This window comes from Delphinus delphis, chromosome 7 (genome assembly GCF_949987515.2).
Source record: "Delphinus delphis chromosome 7, mDelDel1.2, whole genome shotgun sequence".
NCBI lineage: Eukaryota > Metazoa > Chordata > Mammalia > Artiodactyla > Delphinidae > Delphinus > Delphinus delphis.
Genome location: NC_082689.1, coordinates 8007568 through 8027372, shown reverse-complemented (window position 1 = coordinate 8027372; position 19805 = coordinate 8007568). Strand labels below are relative to the sequence as shown.

General features: G+C 40.3%; 1 protein-coding gene across 2 annotated transcripts in view; it reads left to right on the top strand.

The window, feature by feature from the left end:
• Positions 1-19805, top strand: part of DIS3L2 (DIS3 like 3'-5' exoribonuclease 2) — a 373782-nt gene that overhangs the window by 50269 nt on the left and 303708 nt on the right. The window contains exons 2-4 of one of the 2 annotated variants that reach the window (XM_060015926.1): positions 3648-3796; positions 4314-4471; positions 14646-14699. In XM_060015926.1, coding sequence (XP_059871909.1) covers positions 3745-3796; positions 4314-4471; positions 14646-14699 — 264 coding nt within the window. In that variant the 5' untranslated portion in view covers positions 3648-3744. Of the gene's footprint in view, positions 1-3647; positions 3797-4287; positions 4472-14645; positions 14700-19805 lie in introns of those variants that run through there. The other variant, XM_060015927.2, reaches the window with a different exon arrangement.

Genomic DNA, 19805 nt, shown 5'->3' with positions numbered 1-19805 from the left:
CTTTCTTTAAACCTCTCATGACTTATCTCCTTGAGTTTCCTTCACTACCCAGGTTCATTAATTTCTTCTGTTCTTGCTACTCATAAGGCTGAATGAGACTAGGGTAGGGCAAGTGAGATGCCTAGGGCACAAGCATTTAAGGAGGCACTTATCTTGGAGTCCTACAAGCATGGGGATGGCACTTGTGTCACTTAGCTTTCATAAATTTTGTGTCCTAGGTGCCTTGCTTGCCTCACCCTAGTCCTGGCTCTGCTACTCATATTTCTCTCTAGTATATATTTGTTGTAACCTGGTTTATTGTCCCAGATAGTCTTCATTTATTCAAATTTTTGAGCACCTGCTCTGTACTATACATTGGGTCTCAAGACACCACTTCTTTTACCCAGATGCTTTCTTTGTTTACACTTTCTCAAGTCTAGTGCTTTTCCTACATTACTCCTCATTCCTACTCTTTTGTACCATGTGACACTATTAACCATTACTGCCTGTTCATCCTAATCTTAGCCCAACTCTTCAGAATGTACAGCTCTTTCCATGGCAAGACACCCTCTCTAGGAGCCAGTGGGCAGTTGGGCAGTGTATCATTGGCCCTCATTCTGGAAGCTGGTGAGGATTAGCTGGTGACTTGTGCTTTTAGTGTGTCAGGGTAGGAGTGTCCAGGATTTTTCCAGGGTTAATGGGCCTTCACAACTACATCACTGGGAAGGGAAGGTTGCTTGCTTGTTTGTCTTCTGCTTAGCATCTTGTATTCTTGGAATCTTTCCATCTGCTTCCAGTGCTTTGATACCCAAAGGCAGACTTTGACTCTGCTCGGCTGGTCTGGCTTATTCCTGCTGACTTTGTTTCCTGGTTTTCCATTCTTTGCTGATTTGTTTTTAGCATGGTTTCCCTGAATGACCCTGCTTTGCTTGGTGTTCTCACTGCTTGCTCATGAAAACAAACTCATCCAGTCATTTAAGGAGTGATTATTGAGCACCTGTTCTATCCTAGGTACTGTGGGAGCCAGTGGGATTATAGTGATGATCTCAACTAAACATTCCTTATCTTCCTGAGCTAGACAGAAAAGTTAGGTGTAAATCACACCAACTGAGGCATTTGCTGTGAAAAAAGGTTACAAATGCAGCTGGCCTAGGACATTTGAGTTGAGATCTCTGTGCCTCCGTCTCACTTGACTGGCAGTATCTCCCCTTAACTTTGAACTCTTGCCTGCATCAAGCCTTGATATGAAGCGCCCCATTGTCAATCCTGGCTCTTGGTTTTGGATTGCCTTTCTCCTGCTTGCAGCTTGCTCCAGCCCCTTGCCCCACCCAAGGCTGCCATTATTTGTTTTCTTAGTAGTTCGTGCAAACCCTGATCATGAACCTGTCTTCCTTTGGAAGTCATTGTCTCCCTTGTTTTCTTAGCATCAGACTCTATTGTTTTTTCCCCCTGTATCTTTATTAGCTTCTTTATTATGTTTTCTACTTCTTCTTCCTCTTTGCAAAAAAAGTTGCCCTCACCCAGATTTTGTCCTAGGCCCTCTTCTGCATCACCTTACCCCTTTTTGGCAATCTCTTCCATTCTAGAAAACGTTGGGTTACCGTCTTTATGCAAATGGCTGGCTAATTCATCTCTCTAAGTTATGCTCCAGTTTTCAAGTTCTTGATGTAGAAGTATGTATTTCCACGTGTAGAGGCGTATATATAGAGGTATGTATTGCCATGTAGAGGTATATAATACCCCAAGTAGAATTCATCATCTTCTCTAACTTAGTGATGTTATCATCTCCCAGTCTCCTTACTTGAAATCTCACGCAATTGCCACCTCCTTGCTCTCCTTCAGAAATGCCTGGTTGCCAAGTGGTGCCAGTTTTCCTATGTAATATACCATGTTAACAGTCTGTTCGTTTCAGTGTCTGCAGCTGCAACTCTAGTTCGGGCCTTCCTTTCCTTTCACCCAGTCTGTTCTGGTTCTTCCCTGAGGTGCAGCTGCTGCCAGTCTTTCTCAACTCTAGATGACTCTAAATGTGCTATGCCAGGTTAATTTTTCCTGAAACACAACTTTGGTCTGTTGTTCTTCTCTTCCGCTCATTCATGCTTCAGAAATTCCCTACCGCCTTTGAGAAACGGGGCAGGTTTTCTAGACCTCCCAACTTGTTTTATTTTCCTTGCCACTGCCTCCCTTCATATAGGCTGGACTCCATCCAAATGGAATTAATGTGGCAAGAACCTGCCTGTGTTTTTCTGTTTGTGTGTCTATATATTTTTTTCCTTTTGCCAACAGTATGCTTTTCTCACATTCTCAGTTCTTAACATCTTTCCTGAAGCTCTCTTGGATTTCCTGATCTGGAGATTCTCTCTTCCATCATATGTACATTACCCATACTTAAAAAAAAAGTGCTTATCACTCCCCAACTTGTATTCGTTGTTATTTTAATATGAGTTCTATAAGTCTAATTAACTTTTGTATCCCTCACTATGCCTAGTGTATAGTATCTTGCAGAAATAGTTGTTGAATTAAGGAGTGGATGAATGCATTTCTGAATGAAACCAGCAGATGGTCTGGACTCCTCTGTGTGCCTTTTCCACTACCTTGTTGTTTATCTAAGACCATCTGTTTCTCTCTCTTCTTGAAACTTCTTGACTTTATCTCTGAATCTCTTCACATATCACTAAGTGGCTTGTTACTCTGTCTCTGTTGCTTCTGCTCTCCTGAGTTAGTATTAATTTCAATTTAAAGAAAAATTACATCATTTTGGTGAAGGATGTGTGTGGGAAGTTTAGAGGAAAGGGTTTTAGTGTTCAGAATGACATCTTGATCCACTTTATGGGAAAGCAGGCTGCCCATCCAGATTTTGAGAATTTGCAAGTATAGGCTTGAATCCTGGGCCTGTGGCCAGCAGAGAATAGAAAGTAGATGTAGTGATGACATGTTCAGTGTCCAGGTCAAAGGCCAGGGGGCCAGCTGCAGGGCCCCACATTCCAGTCCGCTGAGCCAGGCAGCTGCCTTGTATTCCTTAGGAGCAGCTGCCGGAGCTTCTGGTCAGATGACTGGTTTGAAGTGATGGCAGGTAAGAGTAGGGAAGTAGATGTCTAACTACAGTATTCCCATTTTTTGAAAGCTAGTGAATCATCTGCAGTTCCATGCGTAGTTGTGGACATCTGGTTGTGGCAGTAAATTAGGTTATGTTTATATTGATGAATGCTAAGGAATTGATTTATTTGATTTTGTAGAAGAACGTCATTTGTCTAAGGTTAAACTTAGTAAATGCCGCATCTCTTGAGCCCTAGTTTAGCACCTATTTCATTATAGACTTTAGATTCTAGATCTTTATACCATTTTTCAAAACCATATTCCCTCCTGCTCTTGTACATTCCCCTAGCTGAATAGAACCTCAGAACTCCTTAATTTCAACCTCATTGCCCTATTTGTGGAGATTTTTAGTTGGAGGGGCCCAAACAAGCAGGCTGGTGATACCCATGAAGTTGAAGACCTTGAAAAGCAAGTCAGGACAGATGGTGTGCTTGACTAACTGCCTAGGAGAAAGTGACGCCAGGACCCAGGAGGGATACCACATTGCCTTTGCCATCCAAGTCCTAAATTTCCCAGAGCACAGAGGAGGCTTCAGGTTAACAGTTCTTCAGTCACCCATCTCTCTTTGGTTTCAGCTAGTGACAACTGAGCTGATCAAGGCCAGAAGAACTCTGAGCTGAGCAGTGGAGGCCCTCCGGGATCTAGAGAGAAGAGGTGACCGTGGAACCAGTAATGAGCCATCCTGACTACCGGCTGAACCTCCGGCCCCTGGGGACCCCCAGAGGTAGCAAAAGGAAAATGGAATCTGCTCTAGCAACTGGAGACCTGAACTAAAGTGGAATGGAGGTGCAGGGCGGGTCTTAGGACTGAGGGAGACTGTAATTCCCTTGGTGGCCTGTTCAATATTCTCCTGTGTCATTTACTTTAGAATTGTGTGTTTTCTTGCTGTCGTAATTTATTGTTATATTGATTACAGTTGTTTAATCTCCTCTAGAAGAGTGATGATCTTTTAGTAATTCCTATTTTTAAAGGTTTGTGTCTATAACCAGCAAAGCATACTGAACCCATTATTCGGGTTATGTTCCGTGTATATTGTGGTGCTGATTTAAAATTCAGGTCTCAAATCTGTGTACATTTTATTCATGTTTCCTTATCAATGTTTCCTCTTTATGACTATTTGAAATCATTATCAGGGAATTTTATTATGTTTTGGTCTTTCTAAATAAGAAAAAAAAGGTGAAATATCTCCAGTTTTGGAGATAGACGTTTGAGTAGAGTTGATTGATGCCTCATGTTTCTAGGCGCGTCCTCTTTGGCTGGCCCACGTGGTGTTGGTGCTTCACCAGGTGACAAAAAGTCAAAGAGCAAGACCACACGAGGGAAGAAAAAAAGCATATTTGAAACCTACCTGTCCAAGGAGGATGTTTCAGAAGGCTTGAAGAGAGGAACACTTATTCAGGTGCTTAAAATATACTAGAAGGCTATTCCTTGATTATGTGGAATCAGAAGTAATCGATTACTCATTGAAACTGTTCATTTTTCTCTGCTGTGTGCTTTGAGAGAAATGATGACATAACAGGCCCAGGGCTTCCCACTTCTCAGACCGGCAGTATAACTAGAGGTGATAAGTGCCACCAGACTGTGACAAAGTGCTCTGAGGTTTGAGAGAAGGGAACCGTTACTTCCAGTTAGGGTTGTCTAGGAGTGCTTTATTGGAAGGGATATATTAGAGCCAGGCCATGGATTGGTGCAGTTTGAATAAGTGGAGAGAAAGAGCTTTACAAGGGGACCAGTGTGGACTGCTAAGAGAGAAGTGGGATATAGCGTGTGGCTATAAGGAACATTGATAGGTCAGTTCGCCTGGAGCACATGGATGCTGCCTGACAGAGAATAAGCTTGAAAAGGAAACAGTAAATAGCAGCAGACAATATTTGTTGAGTGCTTTATAGTTTACAAAATATTTTTACAAGCTAATTCAGCAGTTTGGCTCAGCAAACGTTCAGCTATCCACTGTGAGCCAGGAACAGTTTATATAGTTAGGAGCACACAGCGTGGTTGCTCCCGAGATCAAGGTGGATGAGACTGACTTTCTATACTTTGAGCCTGCAGCCCAGTAGTGGAGCAGGCAGTCATGTGAACAGATGATTTGAGGATAAAGGGTAAGTGCTCATATAAAAGTGTGACCACTTACTGGAGAATGTTGGGGGAAACCAGGAACTGTAGGAGATGACACCTGCGGTGAATATTGAAAGATGACTCATTTGGGTCTATTAAATGAGTGTTATGTGTGTGTGGGAAGGGAGTTATGGAAAGGTCGTGACACTGATGAAGACACGGACTGTGAAACAATATGGAGTGAGGCAGCTTAGGTCTCTTTAGGCATGAAATCTGAGGCAGGTAGTAGGCAGTGAGATGGAGAGGGAGGCGAAGCCACATAGTCTTTGAATTAGTCTATTTTATAATTCTTAGTTTAGTATAGAAACATTGCCATGTGTTACCTGGCTTGCTTGAAGATGTCGACTGTGTTCCATTTTCTCTCAGTCCGAGTGTCCAGCTTCTATATTTGTGTTTGGGGCTGGAGATCCAGCTAATTAACAGATACTGTCATCTTCTCTTCCTTTTTATCACCTTTTGTATTTACCTGTGGTCACGTGCTTAATATAGACTCTTGAATGAAAATTTGTTTTTAACAAATTAATTAGTTGCTCGCTCTGATTTCAGAGGTACAGTTGGTTTTTTTTTCTAAAGCTTCCCTTGATTTCTTTGATAAGGTCTCTCAGGAAAGTTAAAGGTTCAGTTGGACATTTGTTCATTCATTAATCCATTCATTTGCTGTTTGTCGTTCAGGGCACATACTGAACTTCATTTTATCTGCAAGTTTCTTGGCCCTCATCTTGTTCTGTGTATGAGGACCTGTTGTGCTTTTCCCATTCTCATCTCCTGCCATTCTCTTCCAGGTACACTCTGCTCAGTTCACCCTGATCTTCAAAACTTTGCCAGTAAAAACTCTGTTCTTTGATTCCTCTATGACTTTGTACATACTGTTCCTGGTGTTAGGAATGCTTTCTCCCACTATCTTCATGTAATTGTGCTTGACCTTACCTAAATGTTACCCCCTTTACGAAGCCTCACTTTAATTCTCCAAGCAGAATTGGCCATTACCACTTTCCTGAAGCCGACATTTTTGTTTACCCTTTATTCTAAACTTATTATCATTTCTTGGAATTTATATTTCCTCAAATGGACTGTTCATTTCCTTGTGGGCATGGCCATATTTTATTCCCACAAATTAGCCCAATGACTGGCATTTGATTGATGCTTAATAAATTTATATCGAATAAATCTTTATTTACTGACTGAATAAAGGATCAAGGTACTGTCTTTGAAGAAGAATGAGAGGATCCTCTGTTGTTATGACTTGGAAGAAAAATTGTTTATAAAATTTACAAAGATAGGCTCAGGAAACTATTCTGCAATGGTATTATTTTTGCTCCCTCATATTAATTTTTGCTTTTGAAGCAACTCTTTGCTAATGTTAAAAAAAAAAGGTGATCAATATAACAACTCTCATTCCCAGGAGTTTGTAAGTGATTCCTCCTGGCCTGTGACATCATGAGACTCTGCAGCCAGAGCCTCCCCCCACAGATGAGAACAGTTGTTCTTTGCAGATGGGAAAAGGAATGGGTTCCAGATATGAGGTCACCGTGTGAAATATACAACACTGTAAATAAGATTTTCATAGGCAGAGAAACAGAGTCCATCTGTGCAGGCCTTAATGGGTAAGGTAAAAGGCTAGTCAAGAAAAGAAATTTGAATGCTGTTGGAGAAAATTAAACTTATTAAATATATATATTAGATGTAAGCATTTGTTAGCTTTTGTATACAAACTTAAGTATATTGTGATATCCTTTTTCTTTCCCCAAAGAAACTTTTATTGAAAGATAAGAGATGTTTTTATTTTTTTATTTTTATTTACTTATTTTTTAATAGATCTTTGAGTATAATTGCTTCACAGTACTGTGTTAGTTTCTGTTGCACAGCAAAGCAAATCAGCCATATGCATACACGTGTCCCCATATCCCCTCCCTCTTGAGCCTCCCTCCCATCCTCACTATCCCACCCCTCTAGGTCATTGCAGAGCACCGAGCCAATCTCCCTGTGCTATGATGCTGCTTCCCACCAGCCAACTATTTTACATTTGGTAGTGTATATATGTCAATGCTACTCTCACTTTGCCCCAGCTTCCCCATCCCACCCAATGTCCTCAAGTCCATTCTCTAGGTATACCTTTTTATTCCTGCCCTGCAACTAGTTTCATCAGTACCATTTTTTTTCGATTCCATTATATATGCGTTAGCATATGGTATTTGTTTTTCTCTTTCTGACTTGCTTCACTTTGTATGACAGACTCTAGATCCATCCACCTCACTACAAATAACTCAATTTCGTTTCTTTTTATGGCTGAGTAATATTCCACTGTATGTATGTGGCACATCTTCTTTATCCATTCATCTGTCAATGGACATTTAGGTTGCTTCCATGTCCTGGCTATTGTAAATAGTGCTGCAATGAACATTGTGGTACATGACTCTTTTTGAATTATGGTTTTCTCAGGGTATATGCCCAGTAGTGGGATTGCTGGGTCATATGGTAGTTCTATTTGTAGTTTTTTAAGGAACCTCCATACTGTTCTCCATAGTGGCTGTATCAATTTACATTCCCACTAACAGTGCAAGAGGGTTCCGTTTTCTCCACACCCTCTCCAGCGTTTATTGTTTCTAGATTTTTTGATAATGGCCATTCTGACTGGTGTGAGGTGATACCTCATTGTAGTTTTGATTTGCATTTCTCTAATAATTAGTGATGTTGAGCATCTTTTCATGTGCCTCTTGGCCATCTGTATGTCTTCCTTGGTGAAATGTCTATTTAAGTCTTCTGCCCATTTTTTGATTGGATTGTTTGTTTTTTTGACATTGAGATGCATGAGCTATTTGTATATTTTGGAGATTAATCCTTTGTCTCTTGTTTCATTTGCAAATATTTTCTCCCATTCTGAGGGTTGTCTTTTTGTCTTGTTTATGGTTTCCTTTGCTATGCAAAAGTTTTTAAGTTTAATTAAGTCCCATTTGTTTATTTTTGTTTTTATTTCCGTTACTCTAGGAGGTGGGTCAAAAAGGATCTTGCTGTGGTTTATGTCAAAGAGTGTTTTTCCTATGTTTTCCTCCAAGAGTTTTATAGTGTCTGGTCTTACATTTAAGTCTTTAATCCATTTGGGGTTTATTTTTTAAATATTATTATTATTTTTTGTGGTACGCGGGCCTCTCACTGTTGTGGCCTCTCCCGTTGTGGAGCACAGGCTCCGGATGCGCAGGCTCAGCGGCCATGGCTCACGGGCCTCGGTGCTCCGCGGCATGTGGGATCTTCCCGGACCGGGGCATGAACCCGTGTCCCCTGCATTGGCAGGCGGACTCTCAACCACTGCACCACCAGGGAAGCCCTGGAGTTTATTTTTGTGTATGGTGTTAGGTAGTGTTCTAATTTCATTCTTTTACATGTAGCTGTCCAGTTTTTCCAGCACCACTTATTGAGGAGGCTGTCTTTCCTCCATTGTATGTTCTTGCCTCCTTTGTCATAAATTAGGTGCCCATATGTGCGTGGGTTTATTTTTGGGCATTCTGTCCTGTACCATTGATCTATATTTCTGTTTCTGTGCCAGTACCATATTGTCTTGATTACTGTAGCTTTGTGGTATAGTTTGAAGTTGGGGAGCCTGATTCCTCCAGCTCCGTTTTTCTTTCTCAAGTTTGCTTTGGCTATTTGGGATCTTTTGTGTTTCCATACGAATTGTAAAATTTTTTGTTCTAGTTCTGTGAAGAATGCCATTGGTAGTTTGATAGGGATTGCATTGAATCTGTAGATTGCTTTGGGCAGTATAGTCATTTTCACAATATTGATTCTTCCAATCCAAGAGTGTGGTATATTTCTCCATCTGCTTATGTCATTTTTGATTTCTTTCATCATTGTTTTATAGTTTTCTGAGTACAAGTCTTTTGCCTCTTTAGGCAGGTTTGTTCCTACGTATTTTATTCTTTTTGTTGCAGTGGTAAATGGGAGTGTTTCCTTAATTTCTCTTTCTGATTTTTTGTTGTTGGTGTATAGGAATGCCAGAGATTTCATTTTGTATCCTGCAACCCTACCAAATTCATTGATTAGTTCTAGTAGTTTTTTGGTGGCATCTTTAGGGTTTTCTATGTATAGTATCATGTCATCTACAAACAGTGACAGTTTTACTTCTTCTTTTCCAATTTGTATTGTTTTTATTTCTTTTTCTTCTCTGATTGCTGTGGCTAGGACTTCCAAAACTATGTTGAATAAGAGTGGTGAGAGTGGACATCCTTGTCTTGTTCCTGATGTTACTGGAAATGCTTTCAGTTTTTCACCATTGAGTATGATGCTTGCTGTGATTTTGTCATATATGGCCTTTATTATGTTGAGGTAGGTTCCCTCTATGTCCATTTTCTGCAGAGTTTTTATCATAAATGGGTGTTGAATTTTGTCAAAGCTTTTTCTGCATCTATTGAGATGATCATATGGTTTTTATTTCTTAATTTGTTAGTGGTGTATCATATTGATTGATTTGCCTATATTGAAGAATCCTTGCATCCCTGGGATAAATCCCACTTGATCATGGTGTATGATCTTTTTAATGTGTTGTTGGACTCTGTTTGCTAGTATTTTGTTCAGGATTTTTGCATCTATGTTCATCAGTGATATTGGTCTATAATTTTCTTTTTTTGTGTTATCTTTTTCCAGCTTTGGTATCAGAGTGATGGTGGCTTTGTAGAATGAATTTGAGGTGTTTCGCCCTCTGCAATTTTTTGGAAGAGTTTGAGAAGGATGGGTGTTAGCTCCTCTCTAAATGTATTATAGAATTCACCTGTGAAGCCATCTGGTCCTGGACTTTTGTTTGTTGGAAGATTTTTAATTATGGTTTTAATTTCATTACTTGTGATAGGTCTGTTTATATTTTCTAATTCTTCGTGGTTCAGTCTTGGAAAATTGTACCTTTCCAAGAATTTGTCCATTTCTTCGTGGTTGTCCATTTTATTGGCATATAGTTGTTTGTAGTAGTCTCTTATAATCCTTTGTATTTCTGCAGTCTCAATTGTGATTTTTCCTTTTTCATTTCTAATTTTATTGAATTGAGTCCTCTCCCTATTTTTCTTGATGAGTCTAGCTAATGGTTTATCAATTTTGTTTACCTTCTCAAAGAACCAGCTTTTAGTTTTATTGATCTTTGCTATTGTTTTCTTCATTTCTATTTCATTTATTTCTGCTCTGATTGTTACGATTTCTTTCCTTCTACTGATTTTGGGTTTTCTTTGTTATTCTTTCTCTAGTTGTTTTAAGTGTAGGGTTAGATTGTTTATTTGAGATTTTTCTTGTTTCTTGAGGTGAGATTGAATTGCTATAAACTTCCCTCTTAGAACTGCTTTTGCTGCATCCCATAGGTTTTGGGTTGTCGTGTTTTCGTTGTCATTTTTCTCTATGTATTTTTAAATTTCTTCTTTGATTTCTTCAGTCATCTCTTGGTTATTTAGTAGCGCACTGTTTAGCCTCCAGGTATTTGTGTTTTTTACAGTTTTTCTCCTGTAATTGATTTCCAGTCTCATAGTGTTGTGGTCAGAAAAGATGCTTGATACAATTTCAATTTTCTTAAATTTACTGAGTCTTGATTTGTGACCCAAGATGTGATCTATCCTGGAGAATGTTCCATGTACACTTGAGAAGAAAGTGTATTCTGCCACTTTTGGGTGGAATGTTCTTTTTTTTTTTTCTGCGGTATGCAGGCCTCTCACTGTTGTGGCCTCTCCCATCGTGGAGCACAGGTTCCGGACGCGCAGGCTCAGCAGCCATGGCTCACGGGCCCAGCTGCTCCGTGGCATGTGGCATCTTCCTGGACGGGGCACGAACCCGTGTCCCCTGCATCGGCAGGCGGACTCTCAACCACTGCGCCACCAGGGAAGCCCTGGGTGGAATGTTCTATAAATATCAATTAAATCTATCTGGTCTGTTGTGTCATTTAAAGCTTGTGTTTCCTTATTTATTTTCTGTTTGGATGATCTGTCCATTAGTGAAGTGGGGTGTTAAAGTCCCCTACTGTTATTGTGTTACTGTCGGTTCCTCCGTTTATGGTTGTTAGCATTTGCCTTATGTGTTGAGGTGCTCATATGTTGGGTGCGTAAACATTTATAATTGTTATATCTTCTTCTTGTGTTGATCCTTTGATCATTATGTCGTGTCCCTCCTTATCTCTTGTAACAGTCTTTATTTTAAAAATCTGATACAAGTGTTGATACTCCAGCTTTCTTTTGATTTTCATTTGCATGGAATATCTTTTTTCCATCCCTTCACTTTCAGTCTGTATGTGTCCCTAGGTCTGAAGTGGGTCTCTTGTAGACAGCATATAGATGGGTCTTGTTTTTATATCCCTTCAGCCAGTCTGTGTCTTTTGGTTGGGGCATTTAATCCATTTACATTCAAGGTTGTTATCAGTATGTATGTTCCTATTACCATTTTCTTAATTGTTTTGGGTTTGTTTTTGTGGGTCTTTTTCTTTTCTTGTGTTTCCCACCTAGAGAAGTTTCTTTAGCGTTTGTTGTAAAGCAGCATTAGTAAATTAGGGGTACGATCAGAAGGTTTGAAGATGCCAGCACCAAGGAGGTATAGCAGGAGCCAGTGACATGCACTTCTAAGTATCTGGGGATTTTGATAGAGAATGGGAGAATTTTTAAAGCTGTAGTGGGGAAGCAGGGGGGCGGGAAACATTCTTCTTCTGGTCCCTGAGCTATATGGGATAAGAGAGAGAAAATCGGCCCCCTTTGAGAGCACTTGGAGGGAATTGGTCACATCAGGTTTCAGTGGAGGCAAGGAGGCACCAGAGCATTCAGAAAAGAGATGGAGGATTTGGAGCCACCAGTTTCAGGCTTAGGAAACGGTTGAGGAGGAAAATAAGAGATGAGGGTTTGGGGCAGATTAGGCAATGGTTATAGAAATATGGAAATGGAAGTTCTGGACTTATGTATGTAGGTGAGTAAGACAAGACATCTGCTAGAAGTCTCTTTCAGTTACAAGGCCATTTCTTGAGTTGCTTTCCTGACAGCTTCTTCAGGCTGTGGGGATGACCGTGGTCTGCTGTGGACTCTGCTAGAGATTTTTCTTTCTTAGTGTGATCTGTACTCTCAGGGGATCTGTTCCTGAGGTCCAGTTCTTAAGAGTATGCTCCAGTCAAATTGCAAACAGTTTTCTTGAACAAGGCATGTATCCCTCCTTGTGTGCTTTTATATATCAGGAAGTGTGGGATAGACAATCAAGTATAGAATCTTTTTGGTCCTTTTAATAGTTGTTCTTTTTTTTTTTTTTTTTTTGCGGTACACGGGCCTCTCACTGTTGTGGCCTCTCCCATTGTGGAGCACAGGCTCCAGACGCACAGGCTCCAGACGCGTAGGCTCAGCGGCCATGGCTCACCGGCCCAGCTGCTCCGCGGCATGTGGGATCTTCCCGGACCGGGGCACGAACCCATGTCCCCTGCATCGGCAGGCGGACTCACAACCAGTGCGCCACCAGGGAAGCCCAGTAGTTATTCTTTTCAATAGAGTCGAGATATTTTATAATAACAGTACATTGAGTATATAACCTTTAAAAATTGCAAATCACTGTTATATACCTGTAACTTATATAACATTGTACATCAAACATATCTCAATTAAAAAAACACACAGACAAACAAAATAGAGCAGGATACAGCCCTGAGCAACCTGTTTCTTTCCCCTGAGTCCAGCTGTGGCATTTCTGAGTGCTCTGTAATTAAAGGTACTTTCAAAGCAGAAGGCATTCTCATCTCTATACTTCTTCATGTACTAACCATTCACTGAGCTTGAAGGGATGATAGAAGATTAGCAGTTGAAAAAAAAAGAAACTTGGGTCAGAAAATGAATTTTAAAAAATCAGTGAGTTTACTTTTATTTATTTGGAGTGTTTATTTCCTCTCACTAGACTGTAAGCTATGAGGGTAGAGCCTATCTATTATTACTGTCTCTCCATTGTGGCCCCATCACTTAGCATAGTGCCTGTCATGCTAATTGTCAGGAGATATTTGTTGAGTGAGTGGATGAATATTGAGGATAAATATAATAAGCCTTTTCCTCCCTCTCCCAACAAGAAACAGCTGCCCTAAAAGTGCAATTGCAGCGACATTCATAGAAAAGGGACTGGCCTGTGGGAGCTTTGCCTGCCTTACTTCCCAGTCCCTCTGTCTCTTACCCTAATACAGCATGGTGGTAGAAGAGTATTTGCCCTCTTAATCACTCTTGCCTATATTTCCTTTCTGATTTATCTTCAAATTTTACTCCTCCATCAAGGACCAGGTCAGACACCATCTCTGGAGCCTTGCCTAGTGCCCCTAGCTGAAAGTACGCTGTCCCCTCACTTGTGGCATTCTTCATGTTTTACTTTGTAAACAAAGGCTGAGCTTGGTTCTCACTCTCCCACATTGTCTGTCTCAGGGTCTGGCACATAATCAGAATTCAGTAAATAATTATTAAATTAAGGACTGAATGAGGATTTATAGTAGTCTGTGTGGGATTTAACAGTAATATAAACTGTTGCATGGAAATTTGTAATTTAAACATGGTGTACCAGTGAAAGAAGGAATTATTTTCTGCTTTATTTTATGCCCTCACCTATTTTGTTAATTGTGTGTCTCTGGGTCTTTCAGTATTTTAGGGGAGAGATGTTATTTAAAACACTTTCTCAAGACACCCTTTGAGTCTGACTCTTAGGAAAATAACTGCCTCCATCCGTGTGTTCCAGTGGCCTTCAGATGCAGCTGTAAGTGGGGAGGGTTACAGCTTCCTGCAAGAGCCTAAAATACTGAACTGCTGTTGAAGACGGCCCCACCTGCACCCCTGTGCATAAATAGAGGCAGACCCTGACTTCGTGCTGGACTGACGTGAAGTTGTAGGCAGACTGGGTGGCCTGGCTGTTGGAGCCAGGATTCCCACTTACATTAAGAGCTGGTTCTGGACCATTTTGAATTATTGACTCATTCAGCTCTGCAGAGGGGCCAGAGTAAAAAATATGCATCCAGCCCCTCGAGACTAAGTATTCAACCTGGAAGTCAACCTGTATCACTTTGAAAATTGTCACAGAAGCAAGCAATTGTGGGAAGGTCTTATAGAATAAAAAAAGGCCATTGTGTAGTGCGGCATAATCCCCCGTAACCTTGTTCTTAAAGTAAAGGTTTATATTTGAAGACTAGCATATAAGGGCACATAAAATCCCAATAGTTGCCACTTTCCCACTCCACGCCAGTCTCTGTTGCTTCTCACCTCTGCCCATTCACTGCAAGGTGCCAATGAGAGCTTTTAGTGTTTGATAGAACTCTGTGATACAGACATCAGTATAAATCATATTTCATGCATTTAATGAATAGTTCTCATACATCTAACTTGTTTCCTAGATCGAATTGTTTAATTAATTTTAAACTTTTTATTGACTAGTAACATATGTATGGAAAGATTGTAAGTGTGTAACTAGTTAAATTTTCACAGGTTTTATTTTTTATTTTAAAGGGTGTATTGAGAATTAATCCGAAGAAGTTTCATGAAGCCTTCATTCCTTCCCCGGTAAGTTCAATAACTTTATAATAAACCCAATGTCACATTTAATTTTTTAGATGTGCTGTAAAACTGAAATCATATATTCTAACTAAAAAACAGAGTAGTAAAACAAAATTGAGGATGGGCAAGGATTTGTTTCAAATTTAAATAAACAAAATTTGCCTTTGGTTAACAGCCCCTTCTGCCAATCTTAAAAATCACACTTCAAATGAAAGGGATGGCATTTGTTACTAGGCTGCAGGGAGCGGCTGAACCCACACAGATACCCACCAGTTCTTGTAATTGGACACCCTTGGTTTATAGCTTAAAAGGATTTATGGGTTTTTCCACTGATTTAAGTTAATCTCTCCTAAACAAATATGCTATGTACTTTCAATCTACTGCATGAGCTATTCTGCAACTTTGTCCAAAAATAATGTGTATTATTATTTTTTTTTTCTGGTCAGTTTCTCACTTCACTTTTGTGCAGGTGATAGGACTTGGTACAAGGCTTTTTACCATTGGCTCTTTATAGTCTTTCTTAGGTTCATGACTCATTTTAATAGGCTCTCTCTCATTAAGGGAAGTTCACTCTGACATATAATTAGTAGCAGGTCTCTGGATAAGGTTTGATTGTGCAAAGCTGGGAGAGCAGTATTCTTAAATTCTCGGCCTAACTTTTCCAGGATACCATAAATAGGATAGCCATAGAATTAGATTTTTCACAGGGGAAGAGATTATAGGAAGAAACTTCGGCTCATAGATGAGGAAATGGAATACATATATTTCAGTTAACATATTTCATTTTGTAAAATGACAAGTTTAATGAGAATACAAGTTCAGTCATGTACTTCATAGGTATATTACTGTTGTTGTTTCAATAACGTAAGACCTATTCCGAAGTTCAGTTTTGTCCTTTTTTCCCTTGCCCTTGTCCTGAAGCCAAGGATTCACATTTGTATCTCAAGTTTAGGTCTTACCCACTGGCTTAGATAAAAAATGTCACATGTCACCTTGTTCTCTCTTAGTCATTTTCTGTTCCTGTGACAGAACATGGTATATATTGCTGACCCTGGTGCTTAGATTATAGAATTGAGCGTCAGATTTGAGGTAGTAACTTAGCTGCGGGAGCTATTCCATCACACAGTTTACGTGGGTGTTAGATTTCAGAGTTTGCTCATAAGGTGAAATTCACATTCAATAATCATAAAAATTACCAATGAAAATCTCTTAGGAATATGCCATGTTGGAGAGGGAGTAACCATCTCTCAATAAGTCTAGCATAACCAGCATTTTCTCCACATTAGAAAGGGTGATTGTTTCTTCTTTGGCACACCAGTTGAAGGAGCTCAATTATACTAGGGGCCCCACTGTGTGAAAAACATGGATTTTCTTTTTTTTTTTTTTGCGGTACGCAGGCCTCTCACTGTTGTGGCCTCTCCCGTTGCGGAGCACAGGCTCCGGATGCGCAGGCCCAGTGGCCACGGCTCACGGGCCCAGCCGCTCCGCGGCATGTGGGATCTTCCCGGACCGGGACACGAACCCGTGTCCCCTGCATTGGCAGGCGGACTCTCAATCACTGCGCCACTAGGGAAGCTCAAACATGGATTTTTTAAGCACGAGAATCATACCCAGTGCAGTAAGGAGTTCACCCTGAGAGGTACCTGGGAACTGAGCAAATCGCCCTCCCTGCACACTGAGGTTCGCTCTCATCGATGGGAATGATAAGTGGAACTACATACAGTATTTTGAAAATTTTTCTGCTTGCTTTCTCTCTTTTCTTAGTGCACGGTATTGAATTTCTCTGTTAGATCCCTATTAGGCCGGCTCCTAACGAGTGTATGGCCTAGGACGAGATACAGATGGAGGCACACGTACCTTATATTAAATACGTAAAAGTTATAAATCAGACTAACAAACTGTTAAGTAAAATACATTCATGACAGGTAAAATATATTCCTTGCCAAGTATACCTCCATGTACTTGTACTGGGGTTCAGACGTAGAATTCTCAGACTCCTCGGAGCTCCATGCTGAAAGGTGGCTGCATGGAGAGGGTCCACCTCTGGCCTGCCCCTCTTCCCTTCCCAGTTCTTGCTCCCTGTCCCCTCTTTGCTGCCCTCCTGCCTCCTCCCCCGCATTCAGCAAGGGCCCTTGCCCTCTAGGTGAGCATCTTATCCCACATGTCCAAGCTCTGCCCATACCCTTTAGAAATACCCACCCATTAGCCACCTGTCGAGTCTAGGGGTGCCACCTGTGATGTGGTCTGCGTTTGGGAAGATAGACCTGGGGAAGGTGCTTATATATGCCCTGGAAGGGGGCTTGGGGCTGATTACAATCCATTTAGCCTTGAGAGCTCCTTACCTGTTGAGGAGGGGTGTGGTCGGAGGAGGGCCAGAGCAGAGGTCCTCTGAAGTGTTGGCCTGGTTATGTTCCTGTAAGTTAAGTTCATGTGATTTAAATTTGCAAATGATGTGTTGCCACTGTTTAATCTGGCTTGTTAAAGGAAGTTAAGCAAAAGTTATTGACGTTTCAAAAGCTCAAGTTGTTCTCCCACTTGAAATTGTATTCCTGGCATGTCCTATTTAGAAGTTTTTACACAGTTGTGATATTAGGATTGGCTTACTTCTATACCTCTTTTATTCTCTTATCTGGCCACTGATGGAGTAATAAAATTGTCTCAGAGGGAGAAAAAGTGCTAAATGACTCACCTCTACTACAGAAGCTCTATCAAGACGCAGCTGTAAGTGATTGTAGATACTCCAGTTTTGGACACTGGCACAATCCTGCATTCTAGTTTTGTAGATTTTCTGGTCAGTTTCAGGTTTTAGAAGCATTATGGAGAGCAGTTGAAGGGGGAGATAGTAGAGGCAATGAATTACATGTAGGTAGATCCCACCACTGGTCTAGATTTCTGAGTATACGTAGCTCGTGCCCATGTCAACTGTGAACTTGTATGAACTGGAAGAATGCTCACAGGTAGACTAGAAGGTAGGATATCAGATGCAGGGCCTGACGGTTACCTGTCCCTGCTTTAGCAGGGACAATAAAGATAGGAATTGATAGAAGATGAAACCTCAGCTCTGACAATAAGAAACGGAAAGTTTCCTTAATTGTAAAATGAAGGGGTGGATTAAATATTGTCTAATGTTCTTCATAACTTTAAAATTCTAAAGTTTTTGGAGAAATAAAAATAGACTAGATTTGATGAAATTATTTAGGTTTATTCTTATTGACTCTAAAAACAGTTGAGAACTTATACAGTGTCACTTTCTGTGTTAAAATGTCTACATATATCAACAGGCTAGAAACAATGAATTGATCATCAGGTATAAAAAAGTACTTTGTTTTGGGGGAACATGATTTAGGTTTATTATAATTTCTACTGATAGAAAGTTGATATTCATTTTCCTATGACAAACTCAACATACATGGGATGTTACTTCTGTGTGTACCTGATAGTGTTCTCTTGTTCTCAGTAAAAGTAAGAAAGAACCATGTAACTTTTTCACAAAACCAAGATAAATTGATATTATTGAGGTGCCTTTCTATCCCATTTGGGAATAAGATAAAGAGGAAAAATGGACCAGATGTAAAAACCTGGCCTTTTATAAAAAGCACAGTTTCAGTTCTGAATTATGTTGGTGCAAGGAGTTCTGTAGCTTTTTTGTGCATCTCATCATGGGAGGCACTCTTTGTACATCTGTGGAATTTATTTCTGGTCCAAAGGGAGCTATTCCATCGGTGGAGGATGTTCTGACCATCATAGTATACTTGGGCTATCCTCCCCACTCCTGCCTCCTATATATTTAGTTAGATTACCCATAGATCCCTTTATATTTCCAACAGGTTGATCATTATCCATTTTTCTTTTTTTTCTATTCTTTCTGATGGATAGAGCAAGTCTTCTGGCATTCAAATGAAGGAATGAATTCCTTGGCCTTAAAAAGTAGTTAAGAGGTTATACTGCTGGAAACTCAGCTGTGCTCCAGACTAGAGCCTCCTTACCTATGCTATGGATTGTCTTCTCCTATAAATACCTATGCTATTTATTTTCTCTTATTTCATGTACACTGCTTTTTTTGTTTACAGTGTATGATGGATGTATATGAAAAGAAATGTATCTTTGAGAAAACAATTACAGTTTGTTAATTTGGAAAAAAAAAGTTAGGAGGGATTGACTCAAACTTTTAATATTGAGCTGTCCTCAAGTATCTTTTTTTTTTTAATTGGAGTATAATTGCTTTACAATGGTGTGCTAGTTTCTACTTTATAACAAAGTGAATCAGTTATACATATACATGTTCCCATATCTCTTCCCTCTTGCGTCTCCTTCCCTCCCACCCTCCCTATCGCACCCCTCCAGGTGGTCACAAAGCACCGAGCTGATCTCCCTGTGCTATGCGGCTGCTTCCCACTAGCTATCTGCCTTATGTTTGGTAGTGTATATATGTCCATGCCTCTCTCTCACTTTGTCACAGCTTACCCTCCACCCTCCCCATACCCTCAAGTCCATTCTCTAGTAGGTCTGTGTCTTTATTCCTGTCTTACCCCTAGGTTCTTCATGACATTTTTTTTCCCTTAAATTCCATATATATGTGTTAGCATACGGTATTTGTCTTTCTCCTTCTGACTTACTTCACTCTGTATGACAGACTCTAGGTCTATCCACCTCATTACAAAGAGCTCAATTTCGTTTCTTTTTATGGCTGAGTAATATTCCATTGTATATATGTGCCACATCTTCTTTATCCATTCATCCAATGATGGACACTTAGGTTGTTTCCATCTCTGGGCTATTGTAAATAGAGCTGCAATGAACATTTTGGTACATGACTCTTTTTGAATTTTGGTTTTCTCAGGGTATATGCCCAGTAGTGGGATTGCTGGGTCATATGGTAGTTCTATTTTTAGTTTTTTAAGGAACCTCCATACTGTTCTCCATAGTGGCTGTACCAATTCACATTCCCACCAGCAGTGCAAGAGTGTTCCCTTTTCTCCACACCCTCTCCAGCATTTATTGTTTCTAGATTTTTTGATGATGGCCATTCTGACTGGTGTGAGATGATACCTCATTGTAGTTTTGATTTGCATTTCTCTAATGATTAATGATGTTGAGCATTCTTTCATGTGT